The sequence below is a fragment of the Pygocentrus nattereri genome, chromosome 3 (genome assembly GCF_015220715.1).
Source record: "Pygocentrus nattereri isolate fPygNat1 chromosome 3, fPygNat1.pri, whole genome shotgun sequence".
NCBI lineage: Eukaryota > Metazoa > Chordata > Actinopteri > Characiformes > Serrasalmidae > Pygocentrus > Pygocentrus nattereri.
The window spans coordinates 15,559,044-15,575,719 of record NC_051213.1 but is presented as its reverse complement, the minus strand read 5'-3'; the positions used below and the strand labels follow the sequence as shown (position 1 = coordinate 15,575,719).

Below are 16,676 nucleotides of genomic sequence, written 5' to 3'. Positions count from 1 at the left end.
GTCTCGGACGACGCCTGTGCTAGCCTTCACCTCCTAGCGTGGGCAGTATCACATGATAGAGGGAGTCCAAACTAGCGGGTGCAATTGGAAGCAAACAAATTGGGGTGAAAATTGGGTAAAAATCCCAAGAATTGCTCTACGAAACAGTTGAGCACAACATTAAAGGGATATGAGCATTAGCACAACCAATGCATTTGAGTCAGATGCTAGCAATGGAAAACAGTGGCAGCTCGATGAAAGGCCTCTTCACTGAAGGAGCCACTGCAAAGGTGTTACTATGTAAAATATAAGTCACCATTAGCTTAGTGCTAGCGTATTACTAGAATGCTGTATGGGAGCTAGCAGGCATGAGCCTAACTGTAAAATATACATGTTTTTGATCAGGAACTGAAAGTTTAAGTCTACTAATCACCAATGAATTGTGGGTAGCACTAATTTGTTGTAACTGAATGACTGATTCTGATGTAGACTATATCAGAACAGATAATGTGATGGATTTATGGCTGCATATCAAGCTGTCATCCAATATGATTTACTCCACTCAGTTCCACAGCTACTTGTCTGAGGTTTGTTAAGGCATTGTAAAATTTGAGGTACTATTTAAGATTATTCTGGTCTTGTTATAATCATAATCATCTTTTATAGTGATCAGTATTCATGAAGGTAAAGGCATTCACTGAACAATAAGTGCTTAATCACTTACATAAAAATCCCCCAAATACATGCATAAATTATACACAAATCGCTCCCAGCATGGCTTTCAAAACATTTCATAATGCACAACAAAATCAAGGTCAACATTACTTCATTTAATATTATTTTAAAAAGCCATTACTGTTAGTCCACATTGAAATCTCAGAAAAGTAAGACACAACATGAATAATGGTGTAGGAACAGAAATAAGTACCTGCAGAGTCGTTTTGTTATCTTTGCTGTAGTTTTTGGAACGCCATTTTCGGGGATGTCTTTTCTCTTTTTTAGGGCTGTCATATGATGAAGCCTGAAAAAAGAGGCATGTCTGTTCTAAGAATATTCAGTAACCTGTCACATTATTTTCAGCACTAGACTATAAAAATTAGTCTATAAATAGTGATATTTAGAGAACTAAACACAGCAGCTCAACCCCCCCCCCAACCAAAAATTTGTTCCACTAATGTCAGTCACAGATAAGGGAAGTGCATTCTTCAGAGTTACACATCTACAGTTAAGAGCAATTATGTGAAAATAATTGGATTTGCTGAGCTGAACTCATTTTGTTGTCATTTCTAAATGTGGGTTGTAAAAGATGAAGCTGCCTTTAGTGATATTAGGAACTGTAGCACTACTGACTGAAAGTGTACAGAACACAGTCCCTTTACCAATGTACACTCAGCATAAAGTGAACGCTTTGAAGTTACATAATTAAGTTTGTTGCAAATGAATAGAATCAAAACAATTCTTGTCAGAAACAGTAAACTGACAGCAGCAACTGTACTGATGTAACATTTTATTTGTGATTCACTCGGCACACCTGAACCATGAAAATGTGTATTTTTTATCAGAGTATAGTGTACATTTTTTCCATGCTTCAGATTGCGAAATTTGTCTGATGGGGCAAATCAGGGTTAAAATTGGGCTAAAAATCACGTTGTGTGGGCGCTGCTTTAAATGTAAAGCATACTGTGCTGTGTGTAGTGGAAGGGGGGTGCGACCTGCAACAGGGCGTTGATGGCTGGAGCAGAGTAGGTGCGGTGCAGAACCTCCATACTCCTCAACAAGTGATTCAGCTCCAACAACTGAGCCTCACACTCAGACAACTCTGAAGAGAGAAAGAGAGAGATAGAGAGAGAGAGAGAGAGAGAGAGAGAGAAAGTAGGAGAGAGTGAGAGAGTCAGAGAAAAAAATAAAGAGAGAGTAAGTGAGTCAGAAAGGGTTTGTCAGATACAGAGAGAAATAAATAAATAAACAAACAGATAAATAAGTAAATAAATAAAGAAAAAATAAAAGAGAGAGAGAGAGAGAGAGAGAGAGAGAGAGACAGAGCAGGAGGAACATGGATGCAGGTGACAAGCAAAAAGAGACAAAGTAAGACAGTGCTATGCTCAGGTGGTAAAAGCTGCACACACAGCATCTTCAAAGTCACTCACAGAAAGGTCAGAGTGTGTGTGTGTGTGTGTGTGTGTGTGTGTGTGTGTGTGAAAACACACCTTTGGAACACCTGTCTATGTCGTCAGAGGACTGGAGCCAGGCGGCCACCTTGGCCTGACTGGTGAAGGGGACAGGAGAGTGGAGAGAGGACTGCTTCGCAAGAGAGGCACGCTGTACACAAAACACACAAACACACACACACAAACACACAAACACATACACACATTTGTTTCTGTGAATTGTTGGGACATTACATTTACTTCCATTCATTTCCTGGAGACGTACCCAAACCTTAACCATAAATACTGCTAGCCTAAACTGAACCCTTACCCTTATCCTAACCTTAAAACATGTCTTCACCTTAAAACTGAATGCTTTATGTTGTGGGGACCAGCTTGTGAGTGTACACACACAAAGATTCACATCACTGTTTAAAAGTCTGGAATCAGTTTTAATAATATAAAATTAACCAGGTTGCAGATAGATAGAAATATAAAGATTCTACTATGGTAATCTATTTTATTTTAAACAATGAATAGAAAGTTAGGAAGCTGTAAAAAATTAAGAAATGTTAGATGTATCTATACTGATTCTAAAATGTCTGAAGAAGCTTTATGAAACTGAGAATAAAGTCATAACAAAGGTAGTATTTAGAATGCCTCATACTTGAGAAGTGCTGATCAAATCTCATACTATTTAGCATTAATTGAGGTCAAACAAAATTGACTAATCCCTGCTTTTGAAACTCTTCAGATAACAGTATTTTACTGATCACGTTGTTCTGTAAGTTGACATTTGGTGTTCAGTTTATATTATTTAAATCTACCCTGTATAAGCTATAAATATAATAATAAATTAAATGACAATTATTAATCCCAGTGATAAACCAGGGTATAAATCCACTGCACTACTACAATCATTATCTCCATATTCCTTGTAAGCTCCTCCTCCACCTTTATGTGTGAGTTATGCTACCTTTCTGGCCGCCTGGGTCTCGGTGAAGCTGGCAGGGGATGTAGGGGGGAAGTGGGGGCTGAAGAGCGGCTTCTCCGGTGGGTACATGGCAATCTCATTCTGTCTGTACAGCCGGTGGTGACGCAGCTTTGAGACCCATTCGTCAAACAGCTCCTGAGACTTTATCTTCAGACATCAAACACGAATTAGCTTAATATCAATTTTTGTAAGAAAAAACGTGTACATTTTTAAATCTTAAAGATTTATCCTCTTTCTGTAGGCCTCTAGTTTTTCTTAATGTAATCAATGAAATATTTTTGTATGTATCTCTTTTATTAGATTAACTAGAACACTGTTCGATCTCTGTGTGTAAATGTTGTGACTCTGTGTGGATAACTGTGTTTTATATGAAAAAAAAAGCTGTTTAGAAAATATGATTCACAGTAAAGATCTTTTTATTCTATGGCAAACACTGTCTACTGTGATTTTCTGAATGTGGTATTTTCATATTTTGTATTATAAATTATATTTGGCATCTCTAGAAGCCATATATCGACTCATCATATTACGTAATCTCCATGCAGGTTTTCGCTGTGTCGTCAGTTTACTACATGCCTGACTGGCATTTACCTTCAGGTGATAGATATTCTCCTCAGCATCCAGATCAATGCATTTGGCTTTCTTCTTAATGGCCATGACAGACAGGCCCACGTCAATGCAGCCATGCAGCTTGCCCTTCTCAATCTGTTAAACACAGCAGGTCCATCTTGTTACCTATCCAGCCACAAAATAGCATAAAATAACAAAACACACTGCAGCATGTCAGCGCTACTCGCTAAAGAAATAAATGAGTATTGCAAGTGTCAAATATAGCTAAACCCTTCCTCGGCTGCTTACTCTAGATGTGTATAGAGTTTCAGAGTCAGAGTGGATTTGTGGGATTTGAGCCAATTTCTACTCAGACTGACTGGCCTTACCATTATTCCATTAAGCTTAAAGACCATGAAGGTCTCACATGACGTACAGTGCTGCTTAAAAATTTGTGAACACTTCAGCCTTTTGTGAACTTTTACATAAATATAATTAAATATATAATATCTCAATTTACATCATAACAATAGACAGAGAGAACCCAATACAACACATAACACAAACAATTACATAATTTTCCATCAATTTATTGAAGAAAGTGATCCTAAGAAATATTGCATTTTGGAATGGCCTAGTCAAAGTCCAGACCTCAATATAACAGAAATGTTGAAGTACAATCTAAAGTGTGTTGCTCATACAAGAAAGCCCACCAAAAGAAAGCTGCTCTGTAATGAGGAATGGGCCAAGATTCCTCTAAGTCAATGTTCAGGGCTGATCAATGTTTACAAGAATCGTTGGCTGACGTCTTTGCTGCTCAACAGGGTTACGCTAGTTACTGAAAGCAGAGGTTCACAAACTCTTGCCAAGAAAGACATTAAAAGTTAGATTACTTAGTTCAATAAATTAATGAAACACTATACACTTTCATGTTAATTCTTTAACCAATCCTGGGCTGTTTACATACCAAGGCTTATTCAGTAGCTACAGTGACTTTAATGCAAACTGATTTGACTATTCTTAGGTTACAGAAGTGTGTAATGAAACTTTGGGCCCACTGGCAGGCCCAGGTGTTTTAAGGGCTTAACTGGGTTCACATTGTCTGCTGTTATGAGTTAAACAAAGATCTGATCATATTTTACATCACACTTATGTAACAATTTACACAATAATAATGGATTCACAAACTTTCAAGTAGCACTGTATATGCATCAAAAGGCCTCTTCTTACAACAACAATTACAATAACAAATATTCTGCCAAAAGCACCAATTCTTAACATTCAATCCACACTTAAGTTATGTTCATAAGCAGAGGAGAAAATATTTTATGATTAGTATTTAATGAAAAAGTTACTGTTGTGTCTACATTCTTTTCGCTTTTGCTTATATTTCTGCTATGTTTGTCATTTTTAACATCAAAACAAATGGTCAGAAGTGCAGAATCAGTCAATTCAGAATGTTAATCAAATAAAAGCCAGAGTGCACCACAGGGACAAATAGGAACAAATACAAACAAGTCCAAATGTTTGGCTGGTGTGTCATACCTTTGTTTAATTGCTGTAAGAGTTCAGAATGTTCTTTTCCCTCATTCACTCTAGTTCATTTGACTTATGAGGACAACTGCCAATATTAGAATGTTTATGTTTGTCTTGCCAGTGTTTTCTGGCTTTTTATCTAATTCATTACTTACCCATGTGATTAATTATGTGATGATATAATTATATAAAAGTAATTATATAACAAAGTGAAAACACATTTGAGATTTCTTAGGGTTAATTATCACTGAAAGAAAAGGACTTATTATGCTGTAGGCAAGCCCATCAACCACTGTCCAGTTAGCAATATTTTTGAAGACTATTTTAATACCTAAGAATGAAATGAGAAGCTGTCACAAATCAGCGGTACATCACTTTGCACTAAAACAAAGACGTGAGCTTACTGCAGATGCCTCCAACTCACTAGTCCAATTCCTATGAGCAGGCTGCGGTCAGATGTGACAGCAATCAAAAGCTGCACACAACACATTCTCTCTCTGTCTTTTAGTAATTATTTAAACCTTTTAATTGACTCTCCACCAATAATAATAATAACGTATTTCAATATGTAAAGAATGCAATCTAACAGCACAGAAAATCTGTAGATTTGTATTTTGCTTGGGTCACAAACTTCCATTTTGAGCAAGGAGGCTAATGAATAGGGAAATACTTTTCAGCCAGTGCATCCAACTTTAAAGGCAGCATCGTGCTTCTTTTACATAGTGACAAAAAACACAGTAGAACACAGAAAACTCAAGTTCCACATGCTGATATACATTACTATGACCGATGTGTAGGGCATGATTTGTAAATGATGAGGTGCAGAAACACTGAATAGTGACGAATCCAACACAGTCAAGTGGGTGGGGAAAGGTCCCGGAAACAAAAAAGAAACCAGCTCAATGTGACTTTTCCCCTTTACGTTTGATTTTACAACTAAAATGTTAAAAAGGCTCTTAAACATTAATTGTTCTCTTGTAAGTGAGAAAAAGCTGCTAATGTTTCAAGGCAGCGGTGGTAGAATGACTGACTAGTGGATCTAGGTAAAAATTTTGAACTCACAAAATATGTGATTTGGATATGTGGTACAACAATCACTTGGGGCACTACTGCTCACAAGCTAGTGGTTTAGCTTTGCAGTATGAAGGTCTTTCAAGGGCTGAACAATCACAGCAGAGTGTTGAATGAACATATTCAGTATGGAAGATAGTTGCCACATAAACTAAAATATGTGCTGAATTAAGTCTGGGAGGTGCCGGTTTGTTCCAGCACAAATTAAGCCCTGTCAGTATGGACATGCACATGTCCTGTCTACTCTCAGGGAAGATTTTCATCAGTTTATATGGACAAAGTTTCTGAATGTGATGCCAACAGGATGTTAGGTGAGTGATCACATGAAGTCTAAGAAGGAGAAGCAGAACCACAGGCTCATAATGGGGAACAAGAGAGTGACTGAGTTTATGTATGAGTGCAGGGGCTGCTGAGGATGATGGACAGGGAGCCTGACTCATGAGTAACGAATGCCCTTTATACTCACATCAGCTGAACACTTGGCATACTTCAGAATCCCCCTGTCCAAGAAGAAGTATCTCTGCAGACAAAACCAGAGAGAGAGAGTAAGTAAGCGAGTGTGGCAAAGAAAGAAAGAGGGGGAGAAGGAGAGATGAATGAAGTCGGGGTCAGATAGGGAGTCTTAAAAGATGGGCTCTCTTGGGTTTGTAAGATGCTGTTGATGCATGAGAAGCTGTTTCTATCTCCCACATCAGTGCATTCTTTTCTCTCTCCTTCACCATCTGACTTTCCATCTCTCTATCTCTTCTTTTGTGTGTCTGCATCTCCCTCACAAGCTCTATCTTTATTTTACTCTGAAGGCTTGGATTACAGCCCGAGACTTATCTTACAGTTTCTCTCTCTCGCCCCCTCTCTCTCTATCTCTCTTTTTCTGCTTGGTTAAAGGTGAGAAAATGGAAATAAATGTGTTAGCACTTGATTTCCTAGCAACAGGGAACCAAATTCTCTAGTCAGGTTTGACACAGGCTACAAACACGAGTTAATCATAATTACCCATAAATCCATGAAAATGTATTCATTTGATCCAAGCAGATGTTTTTAATTCTGATCATATTCCAAGATTGCTATAGCATCAAACAGTCTCCTGCTCTATATACAGACTATTCAAGTGAAGAGAAATACAGTGGGGCAAAAAAGTATTTAGTCACCTACTGATTGTGCAAGTTCTCCTACTTAGAAAAATGAGAGAGGTCTGTAATTTTCATCATAGGTACACTTCAACTATGAGAGACAATATCCAGGAAATCACATTGTCTGATTTTTAAAGAATTTATTTGTAAATTATGGTGGAAAATAATTATTTGGTCACCCACAAACAAGCAAGATTTCTGGCTCTCACAGACCTGTAACTTCTTCTTTAAGAAGCTCTTCTGTCCTCCACTCATTACTTGTATTAATGGCACCTGTTTGACCTCGTTATCTGTATAAAAGACACCTGTCCACAGCCTCAAACAGTCAGACTCCAAACTCAACCACGGCCAAGACCATAGAGCTGTCGAAGGACACCAGGAAGAAAATTGTAGACCTGCACCAGGCTCGGAAGAGTGAATCTACAACAGGCAAGCAGGTTGGTGTAAATAAATCAACTGTGGGAGCAATTGTAAGAAAATGGAAGACATACAAGACCATTGATAATCTCCCTCGATCTGGAGCCCCATGCAAGATTTCATCCCATGGGGTCAAAATGATCATGAGAACGGTGAACAAAAATCCAAGAACTACATGGAGGGACCTGATGAATGACCTGCAGAGAGCTGGGACTAAAGTAACAAAGGCTACCATCAGTAACACACTACGCCGAGAGGGACTCAAATCCTGCAGTGCCAGGCGTGTCCCCCTGCTTAAGCCAGTACATGTCCAGGCCCATCTGAAGTTTGCCAGAGAGCATATGAATGATCCAGAAGAGGATTGGGAGAATATCATGCGGTCAGATGAAATCAAAATGGAACTTTTTGGTAAAAACTCAACTCGTCGTGTTTGAATGGGGATGGAAACATCATGCTTTGGAGCTGTTTTTCTGCAAAGGGGACAAGACGACTGATCCATGTTAAGGGAAGAATGAACGGGGCCATGTATCGTGAGATTTTAAGCCAAAACCTCCTTCCATCAGTGAGAGCATTGAAGATGGAACGTGGCTGGGTCTTCCAGCATGACAATGATCCCAAACACACCACTCGGGCAACGAAAGGAGTGGCTCCGTAAAGGACATTTCAAGGTCCTGGAGTGGCCTAATCAGTCTCCAGACCTCAAACCCATAGAAAATTTGTGGAGGGAGTTCATGTTGCCTAGCAACAGCCCCAAAACATCACTGCTCTAGAGGAGATCTGCAGGAGGAATGGGCAAAACTACCAGCTACAGTGTGTGCAAACCTGGTGAAGACTTGCAGGAAATGTTTGATATTTTCCACCATAATTTACAAATAAATTCTTTAAAAATCCTATAATGTGATTTCCTGGATTTTATGATAAATTACAGACCTCTCTCATTTTTCTAAGTAGGAGAACCTGCACAATCAGTGGCTGACTAAATACTTTTTTGCCCCACTGTAAACATAATTTGGTCTGGGTTTTAAATGCAGTTTGATGCAAAATGTACAACATGTAATGCTATATACTGTGCAAAACTCAGAGACCACCTTTTATTACTCAATTTCCAGTCAGAACGGCTGTTCAGTACAAGTAATTTTTCTGCATCAGGAGAAAAGCACAGGACAAATACTGAAATTTTACACAAGTCTCAACAAATAAATATAATATTACATTTTTCAGTATTTTGTGTGTGCACTCTAGCTTTATTATGGATTATGTTCTTTTTGGGAGTCTTGCTTTTAAGCTTTTCAAATAAATCTGATATTTTTTCCATACCTCCAGAGCTCAGTCTCCAAAGTTGGCTGCGTCTTAAGTAATCTCAAATACAAATTTAGACTCTGTCCATAAAAACTTATTGCACATCTCTGATGTCTAGTTTTAGAATTCTAGTTCATTTTTTTCTATTTCCTTTTCTCAGTAAGGGCTTCTTGACGGATTTCAGACTCATAGTGCTGCATTTTCTTCTCACAGTGGAAGGATGGACAGAAACACTGTTTCTTTTTTCAGATCTGAATTAAGAGCTTGATTTTCTCCTCTTTCTCAAACAAACTGTTTATCTGATGGTTTTGGTGGTGTACCAAGTCTTGCACAGTTGTTAGGAGTCCCACTTTCTCAAAATCTTTTAATCATTTTTTCAATTACGGTTTTGGAAACCTCTTTATGTTCTCTTTGAAGGGGAACATAATGTGAGTGGCAGCTTTGTGAACAGCGTTTGTAGGAAGGACACAGCTGTAACTCTCGTTTTAAGACTTAAAGGACGGCAGAATTAAAATGATAGTAGGATGCCCAAAGGTAAACAGTGGACAAATGACATACTTAGATTTAATATTACACTTAGTGTTGAAAGCTGTTAATAATTTTCTTTAAATATGTGTTTCCTGCTTTTTTGTCACGGTGACAGTAAAACTTGAATACGTACAGGCTGTTTAAGTATTCTGTTTTGACTTGAACTTGAATAAATGAAAGAATGACCTCTGGCCTTTGCATTACTGTAGGTCTGTGTGAGGTTGTGTGTGATCAGCTAATGCATCAGATGCTGAGCAGTCTGTGATAACATATATGAAAGTGCTTTTACAGACATGGAGAAAGGCGGTGATGACATGGGAGTGTGTGTGTGTGTGAGTAAACTGAGCCGGCAGGGCTCAGGACAATCTTTCATCAGGTAGTTCAATAAGCTAAAATCCCCTGTGTGGGGGCTGTTGTTTCAGTAAGGCTGTAGGACTGTTAGAAGCAGTGCAGGAGTTCAGTGGGGGATTTCACACCTTATTTTTCAAAGGGCCTCAGGGGCTTTCTCACTCGATTTGTCATGATACCCAGATTTACAGCTTTACTCATTAAGCTTAAACATACACAATTTTTAAATATAATCTTTTTTTTAATAAAAATGTTAAATAAAGCAAAAAGGGGCAAATAATTTAAACATGACCTCCCTCATTATGTTCTGAAGGGAAGATGAATAGTAACATGAGATCATAGAATATAGCCTAATATTCATCATCTTGGTCCTGGAGACCCCCTCTCCTGCATAGTTTTCTGTTCCGATACACCTGCTTCAACTTGTCTTGTTAATTAGCTGATTGATTATATCATGTCTGTTGAAGCAGGAAAAGCACCATCTGTGGCTTATGTTGACTGTTTCTAAAAATATTGTCAAGTCATATGTTACTGCAAATGTGTCTCTGCCCACCTGAGTCAAATGCGCAATATGATTTGTTTATTGGCAGAGAATATACCATACAGCAACATAGGGCTGGCCTATTTAAATACAGAACTGAAATGTATTGGAAGTTGAATTGAAAGTACTAAAAGTATAACAAAGTCCTGACAGTACTGATCTTTTAATATACCATCTATCACTATCTTAGACACCCACTCACCTTGTGCCAGCCCTTCATTGGCCATTTTCTCCTCTTCAGCATGAAGCCCTCCTGCTTATCAGGCTCCTGAACGTTTCCTAGGCCCCCACGCAGCCCCTCCACAATCTCCCAGCTGTCCTGTACACACACAGAGCACACAATTACACACTGTCCATTCACATTCACAAAAGGTAAAACCATTCGCAAAAGGCAATTAAATGAGAATTTAAAAATGCAAAAGACAAAAGATAAAATTGTCACAAATTTTCACAAAATGTAGTAAAAAAAAAAACATTCACTTGCCACTTGCTGCATATTTGCACCTTTCTGGTAAAGAGTACACAGTTAACAATCTGAATGGTATTCTGCCCTCAGAAGTAATACAATACAGCCAACATAAAGAGAACTGATCTAGCTGAATCACTTCTGATGCACTTAGAAGTCATGATTTTTGCCAGCCATGGCAAAAACATAATTTGATATGTAATTTGATATGAATTATTATTATATTGAGTAGGGGTGGGAATCTTTAGGTACCTCACGATTCAATTCGATTACGATTCAGAGAGCTGCGATGCAATTATACAACGATTATCAATGCATCTTGATGCATCTTTTTTTTCTATACAGGATTTCTATTTTCTTACTGTCTGAGGACTTGGTAGGTTTAAAGCAAAATATTTGTAATGATCCATAATGAATTTAATTCCAATATCTTTAATTAATAAATCAAATGGAAGTGATCTAGAAGGCTCTCATTTACTAAGACATTGCTGCCACTAATCCGCGACAAAATGCGCTGTTATGGTGAAATAAGATCCTTTGGTAAAGGATGTCCACGCAACACGTTACAGCCGCCTTACACGTTTAACATAGTGATTTTACAACTTCAGTTTTGGTCTCGTTGTAGGGTGCCCTGTGATTTATGTTTGTGTGGGTGCCCTGTGATGGACTGGTGATCTGTCCAGGGTGTTTCCTGCCTTCTGCCCAGTGAGCACTGGGATAGGCTCCAGCACTCCCACGACCCAGGAGAATAGATCAAATGTTTGTGATTACATTAAAACAATACACTCACTGGCCACTTTATTAGGTACAGTTCAGTTCAGTTCAGTTGCTTGTTAACACAAATAGCTAATCAGCCAATCATATGGCCGCAACTCAATGCATTTAGGCATGTAGAGGTGGTCAAGGCAACTTGCTGAAGTGCAAACCAAGCATCAGAATGGGGAAGAAAGGTGATTTAAGTGACTTTGAACGTGGCATGGTTAGTAAGTCTGTAACTCAAAAGGGGGTCCAACCTTTTACTAGCAAGGTGTAGTATATGGCAAAAAATAGTAATAAAGTGGCCGGTGAGTATATGGCAAAACACAAATAATAATAATTCTAAAGGTAAATCACCATGATTTTGTAGTATGTCTTACATATAGCAGTTCAGGAGACCTGTGATTAATTAGATAGGTATAGTACATGCTTTACAGTTGTAGTCTATAAAACAAATCTTTATAACAACAGAGTGAGCAGACTTTTTACAGACTCAAGTTAGCAATGCGTAGTGGCTGTTGACGTCACCATCCGCTGCATGCGGAGCAGGGGAAAGTGGGGCAAGGACAAATATGAGAGGATAGTGTCCTTTTTGTCTTTTCTCTGATCCATCCATCCATCCATGTATACTCATATTAAACCTACATTTCCATTTACTTTAATCACTTAAGAGTGTTTTAGAGAGGCTGTTGAACCTCCAAAATTTGGACACCACCACCATTCCACCACTCCTTCAGTCAAGGTGGTCTACTCTTATTATTAGAGTATTAGATTCCTAATGACATCCACCACTGAGAATCATTTTCACTACTACTAGTCCACTACTAGCTCTTTTATTGTTTGGAAAAAGTGTCGAAAGCATTTTAGAAGGTATCAAAAATTATTTTGAGTAACATGATGGTAAGTTCAGAGACAGTTTAACTAAATTACACTGAAATGCCAAATACATCCAGATATTAAAGTATGAGATACAATCTCCACAGTGCTGTGGTATTATTTGGGGTAAAATAATGATACATACCAATACAGTCAAATTAAATTACAATGACTTAAAGCTATAAGCTTGCTAAACTCACACTAAATTTCTATGTAATGTCACATATTAGCAGGAAAGTACAAACATTTGGGTTTGCTTTTTGGCATAAAATAACAGCAGAAAATACAATAGATCATTTTCTAAAGTAAATGGTAAAGGTCCAATAAAAAGAAAACAATAGTATGAATCACTGCTTTACAGCCCACATGGAGTTTTGTTTATGCTTAACCCTTTAAATGGCCAAGACCTGCTAAGAGGCCCAAAGATTCATTACACACTTCTATAACCTAAGAACAGCTCAGCATGTTTGCATTGATGTCCCTGTAGTTACTGAATAATAAGCCTTACTCAAGGTGCAAAATGCAGGTCCAAGACCTCCTAATTAATATCTTATACCCCCTCAATGTTTCAAAATCAAAACATTTTGATTGGGGGGGTCCTTAAAAAACCTATTATTATGTTATACCGAAAATAGATGGTCAAATACAAATCCAAAAGGTCACTGTTTACCTGCTTCACCCACAAAATTATAAGCTTTTTTTCTTTGGTGTTCTTAACTAACAAGAGATGCAGCACTGGCCTTCCTCAGGGTGGCGCTGTAGCATATTGGTTCACCCAATTGACCAATTGGAGTACATTTTTACAAATTTAACACACTGAAACCTTCACATCAAGCCATGTGCTCTGTTTTTTAACACTAGCATGCAAGACACAGAAAGAGAAGAATTGGATTCTTGGAGCAGAAATGATGATAAAGTTCTTGTTTTTCCTTTAGCCAATAAGACTCAAACTTGCAGGCGTTTGTTAACTGCCCATTCTGCTAAAAAAATGTTCAGCAGCTCATACAGGAGCTGAAGCTCTGAAGCAGGGCTATGTGTGTGTAGTGGAGGATGAGGCACTGCTTCACCAACAACTAGAGCAACAATGAGCACTGATGTGAAAGACAACATTAGTGCTAACGTGTGCACTTTCAAGACTTGATGTGTTTTTGTTGTTGTTGTTGTTGTTTTGGTTGTTTTTTAAACTTGGTGTGAAAAGGTTTTTTTACAGCTTTTTTGTCCCCCTGGCACAAAAAGAAACAGTACTAGATGTACTCAATATGTAACTGTGAAATACTATAAGTTTTAAAGCATGAAAAATCTATATTATAGATTATTTTGACCTGATTTATCGATTTTTCAAAATTGCTTATCACCTTAGACCTACTTTGTCTGATTTTGTCTTTTTTATTAAAAAAAACCTAAAAACAAGGTTATGTTGTTATTTATAAGTAGCTTGTTTATATATTTACTATTTATATTATTTGAGGTTGACATGCATATTTGGCAAATTGACACTACGACTGTTAACTAAAAGTCTTAGAGGTTGTTTAATTTTTAACTTTTTATTTAAAACTATATTGACTGATTTTATTATTTGTTAGAGTTTATAGTTTCTGGCTTAAAATTGGTATCGTTGTAGGTGAAATGTTCATATCGGTTGGACCCTAATTTCAGTGTTGCTTTGACTGTGGAGGATCAGATTTGACTAAAGTAATTTCACTTCCTCCATATTAAGCTGTGATGGTCAGTGGCTGACTGGGTGAAATTACTATCATGTTTGAGGTGAAGATTTGATCATGACTGGCATAATTCCATGACGCTGGCGTAGAGTCCGATGTCAATCATGTGACAGGTGAAACGTGCGTGTGCTCAGGAGTAATGAGCTTTATAATGTGACCAGGCCATGAGCTTAGAGATTACCATTGCATATTCAGGACAGCCTGTCCAGCTGAGAAGGACACACCCGCTCCTGAGCACACAGAGCAATTATGTACACATATGCACACATATTGATAATCAGTCAAAAAGAAAAAATTTAAAATGCAGATACAAAATGTCAAACATTTTGTTGGGTTTTCTGTATTTTTGGGGCAGATGTAAATAGATTATAATAGATTAACTTCCCTGAATACAGTATCTCACATTTTGTTAAAACCACAAGTTTACTGAGAAACATGAAAATATGAATATTGCATTTTGTCTATGATATTCAGTCAGTAGTGGATGATAATATTTCTCACCATATTTCCCACACTGCCCTCTGAATGCCGGTGATTAATCCAGTGGTTCAGAAGCGTAAGTGTAATTGGGCAGATTTTAGATAAGCTTTCTGGCCTGAAAAAAATGAGCTAGTTTGAGAAATCTGTTTTTGCTATCTGAAGCCAGGAGTTTGTCCACCGTCACAAAATGCACCCAATCCACCATTGCTGGCCCAAAGAGTTCTTCATGAACATGTTTTGGTTTTTGGCATCTGTGATCTGATTTGATAGAGCGACTTAGTGACTTAGCTCTTTAGCGACTTAGCTCTTTAAAGTAAAACTTTCTCTGGAGAAACACCCCAAAGTCTCATTACTGAAGGCTTTGAAAACTGATGTTAACACAGCGCAGTCAGCACAGCACAGCTGGAGAATTAGGTCGGATAAAAAGTGCTTATCTGCTGTCTACACACACAAAACATTTACCATGCATTCATACTGGAGAATAAACACGGTATCTATGGACTAAGTTGTTCTCAGTGCTCTCACCTTAACTCCTGAAACTGCAGGCTTATCCAGTAAGACGTCTTACTCAATGCTACATATTAGTTGGTAACTACAATAATATCTGTGTTTAATTTATCTACAAAGTAAAGATGCACCATTACTTTTTAGTATTATTTAACTGACCAATAGATGAGTTTCTGTCTGATTTTTATTATCCTTTTTATTCTGAAGCTCACACTGTGTGGGCTAAGTGAACACATGAAATACACTAATGCCAGTATTATTTATTAATTGCAACATAATTAAAATGACTTTCTCTTTAATGGGCCAAACTTTAATACTGTAAAAGAAAAATGCATTGCCTATTTATCAGCAAGTTCAATTTAAATACATGATGAGTGTACCTTCCTGGCTTACATTATTTACATCCTAACTGCAACATACATCTGCCAAAATAAAGATAACAAACTGACCTGTCAAGTTTACTTGATTGGAGCAAAAATCTGTAGGTTGCGATCTTGGCTGATTCCAAACATGCTTGTTATGATAGTGATGAACTAAACTGTGGTCCACGTTCACAATACAGTCCATAGATAAATCCCTTGAGATTTAAGGGGTTAAAGCTAGGTTACTTCTAAGAAACTGTTCTTTTCACTTTCATTAAAAAGATCAGCTCAGAACTGACCTTGGGCCTGTTGCAGTTCTAGAAAGGGAAAGGTGGTCAAACACCAAAACAAGGACCTTGACCCTCAGAAACACGCATAAACACACTGACACTTACCTGCCGGCTGTCATGTTTGGAGGAGGAGCTGCTGTTGCTGCGGGATGGAGAGGAAATCTTCTGGGACATGGTGGAGCTCTTCTCCTCTGAGCTCATCCCTCACATCAACAAACAGAGGGTGAGAGGTGGGGGGGAGAGGGAAAAGGGGAAGGAGGACAGAGGGGGGGGAGGAAAAAGAGAGAGGGTCAGGAGTCTCAGCTGCGGATCTCCATGCGGCTCTGCTCACTGCAGAAGCACTGGCATCGTACAGGTGCAACACTATGGACAGACAGAGAGGGGAGGAGAAAAGAGATGGATTTTACTCAGCAGACAATGAATCACTGCTCTGGATTCTGTACATTTCCTATACAGCAAGGTCAAAGCACTGATTGTTTTCTCTGTGGACTCACACTCTTTCACATGACCTTTTGAACCATGACCTTTACTATTTTCACTCTCTCCCCCTCCCTCTCAACATTTACTTACAGGAATGGTTTGGTGAAAATTAAATTACTTAAGTTTTCACTTACATCAGATGTAGTAAATTTGCCAAGACATGTTCTGCATCAAAATTTCACTTCTTTAGTTTAGCACT

General features: G+C 38.1%; 1 protein-coding gene across 2 annotated transcripts in view; it reads right to left on the bottom strand.

The window, feature by feature from the left end:
* Positions 1-16,676, bottom strand: part of osbpl3b (oxysterol binding protein-like 3b) — a 77,350-nt gene that overhangs the window by 27,001 nt on the left and 33,673 nt on the right. For both annotated transcript variants that reach the window (XM_017721090.2, XM_017721091.2), the window contains exons 3-10: positions 16,103-16,360; positions 10,742-10,858; positions 6,743-6,796; positions 3,712-3,825; positions 3,103-3,267; positions 2,187-2,298; positions 1,692-1,798; positions 908-1,000 (exon numbers count right to left, since the gene is read on the bottom strand). In XM_017721090.2, the coding sequence (XP_017576579.1) occupies positions 908-1,000; positions 1,692-1,798; positions 2,187-2,298; positions 3,103-3,267; positions 3,712-3,825; positions 6,743-6,796; positions 10,742-10,858; positions 16,103-16,198 (858 nt within the window). In that variant the 5' untranslated portion in view covers positions 16,199-16,360. The remainder of the gene's footprint in view (positions 1-907; positions 1,001-1,691; positions 1,799-2,186; positions 2,299-3,102; positions 3,268-3,711; positions 3,826-6,742; positions 6,797-10,741; positions 10,859-16,102; positions 16,361-16,676) is intronic.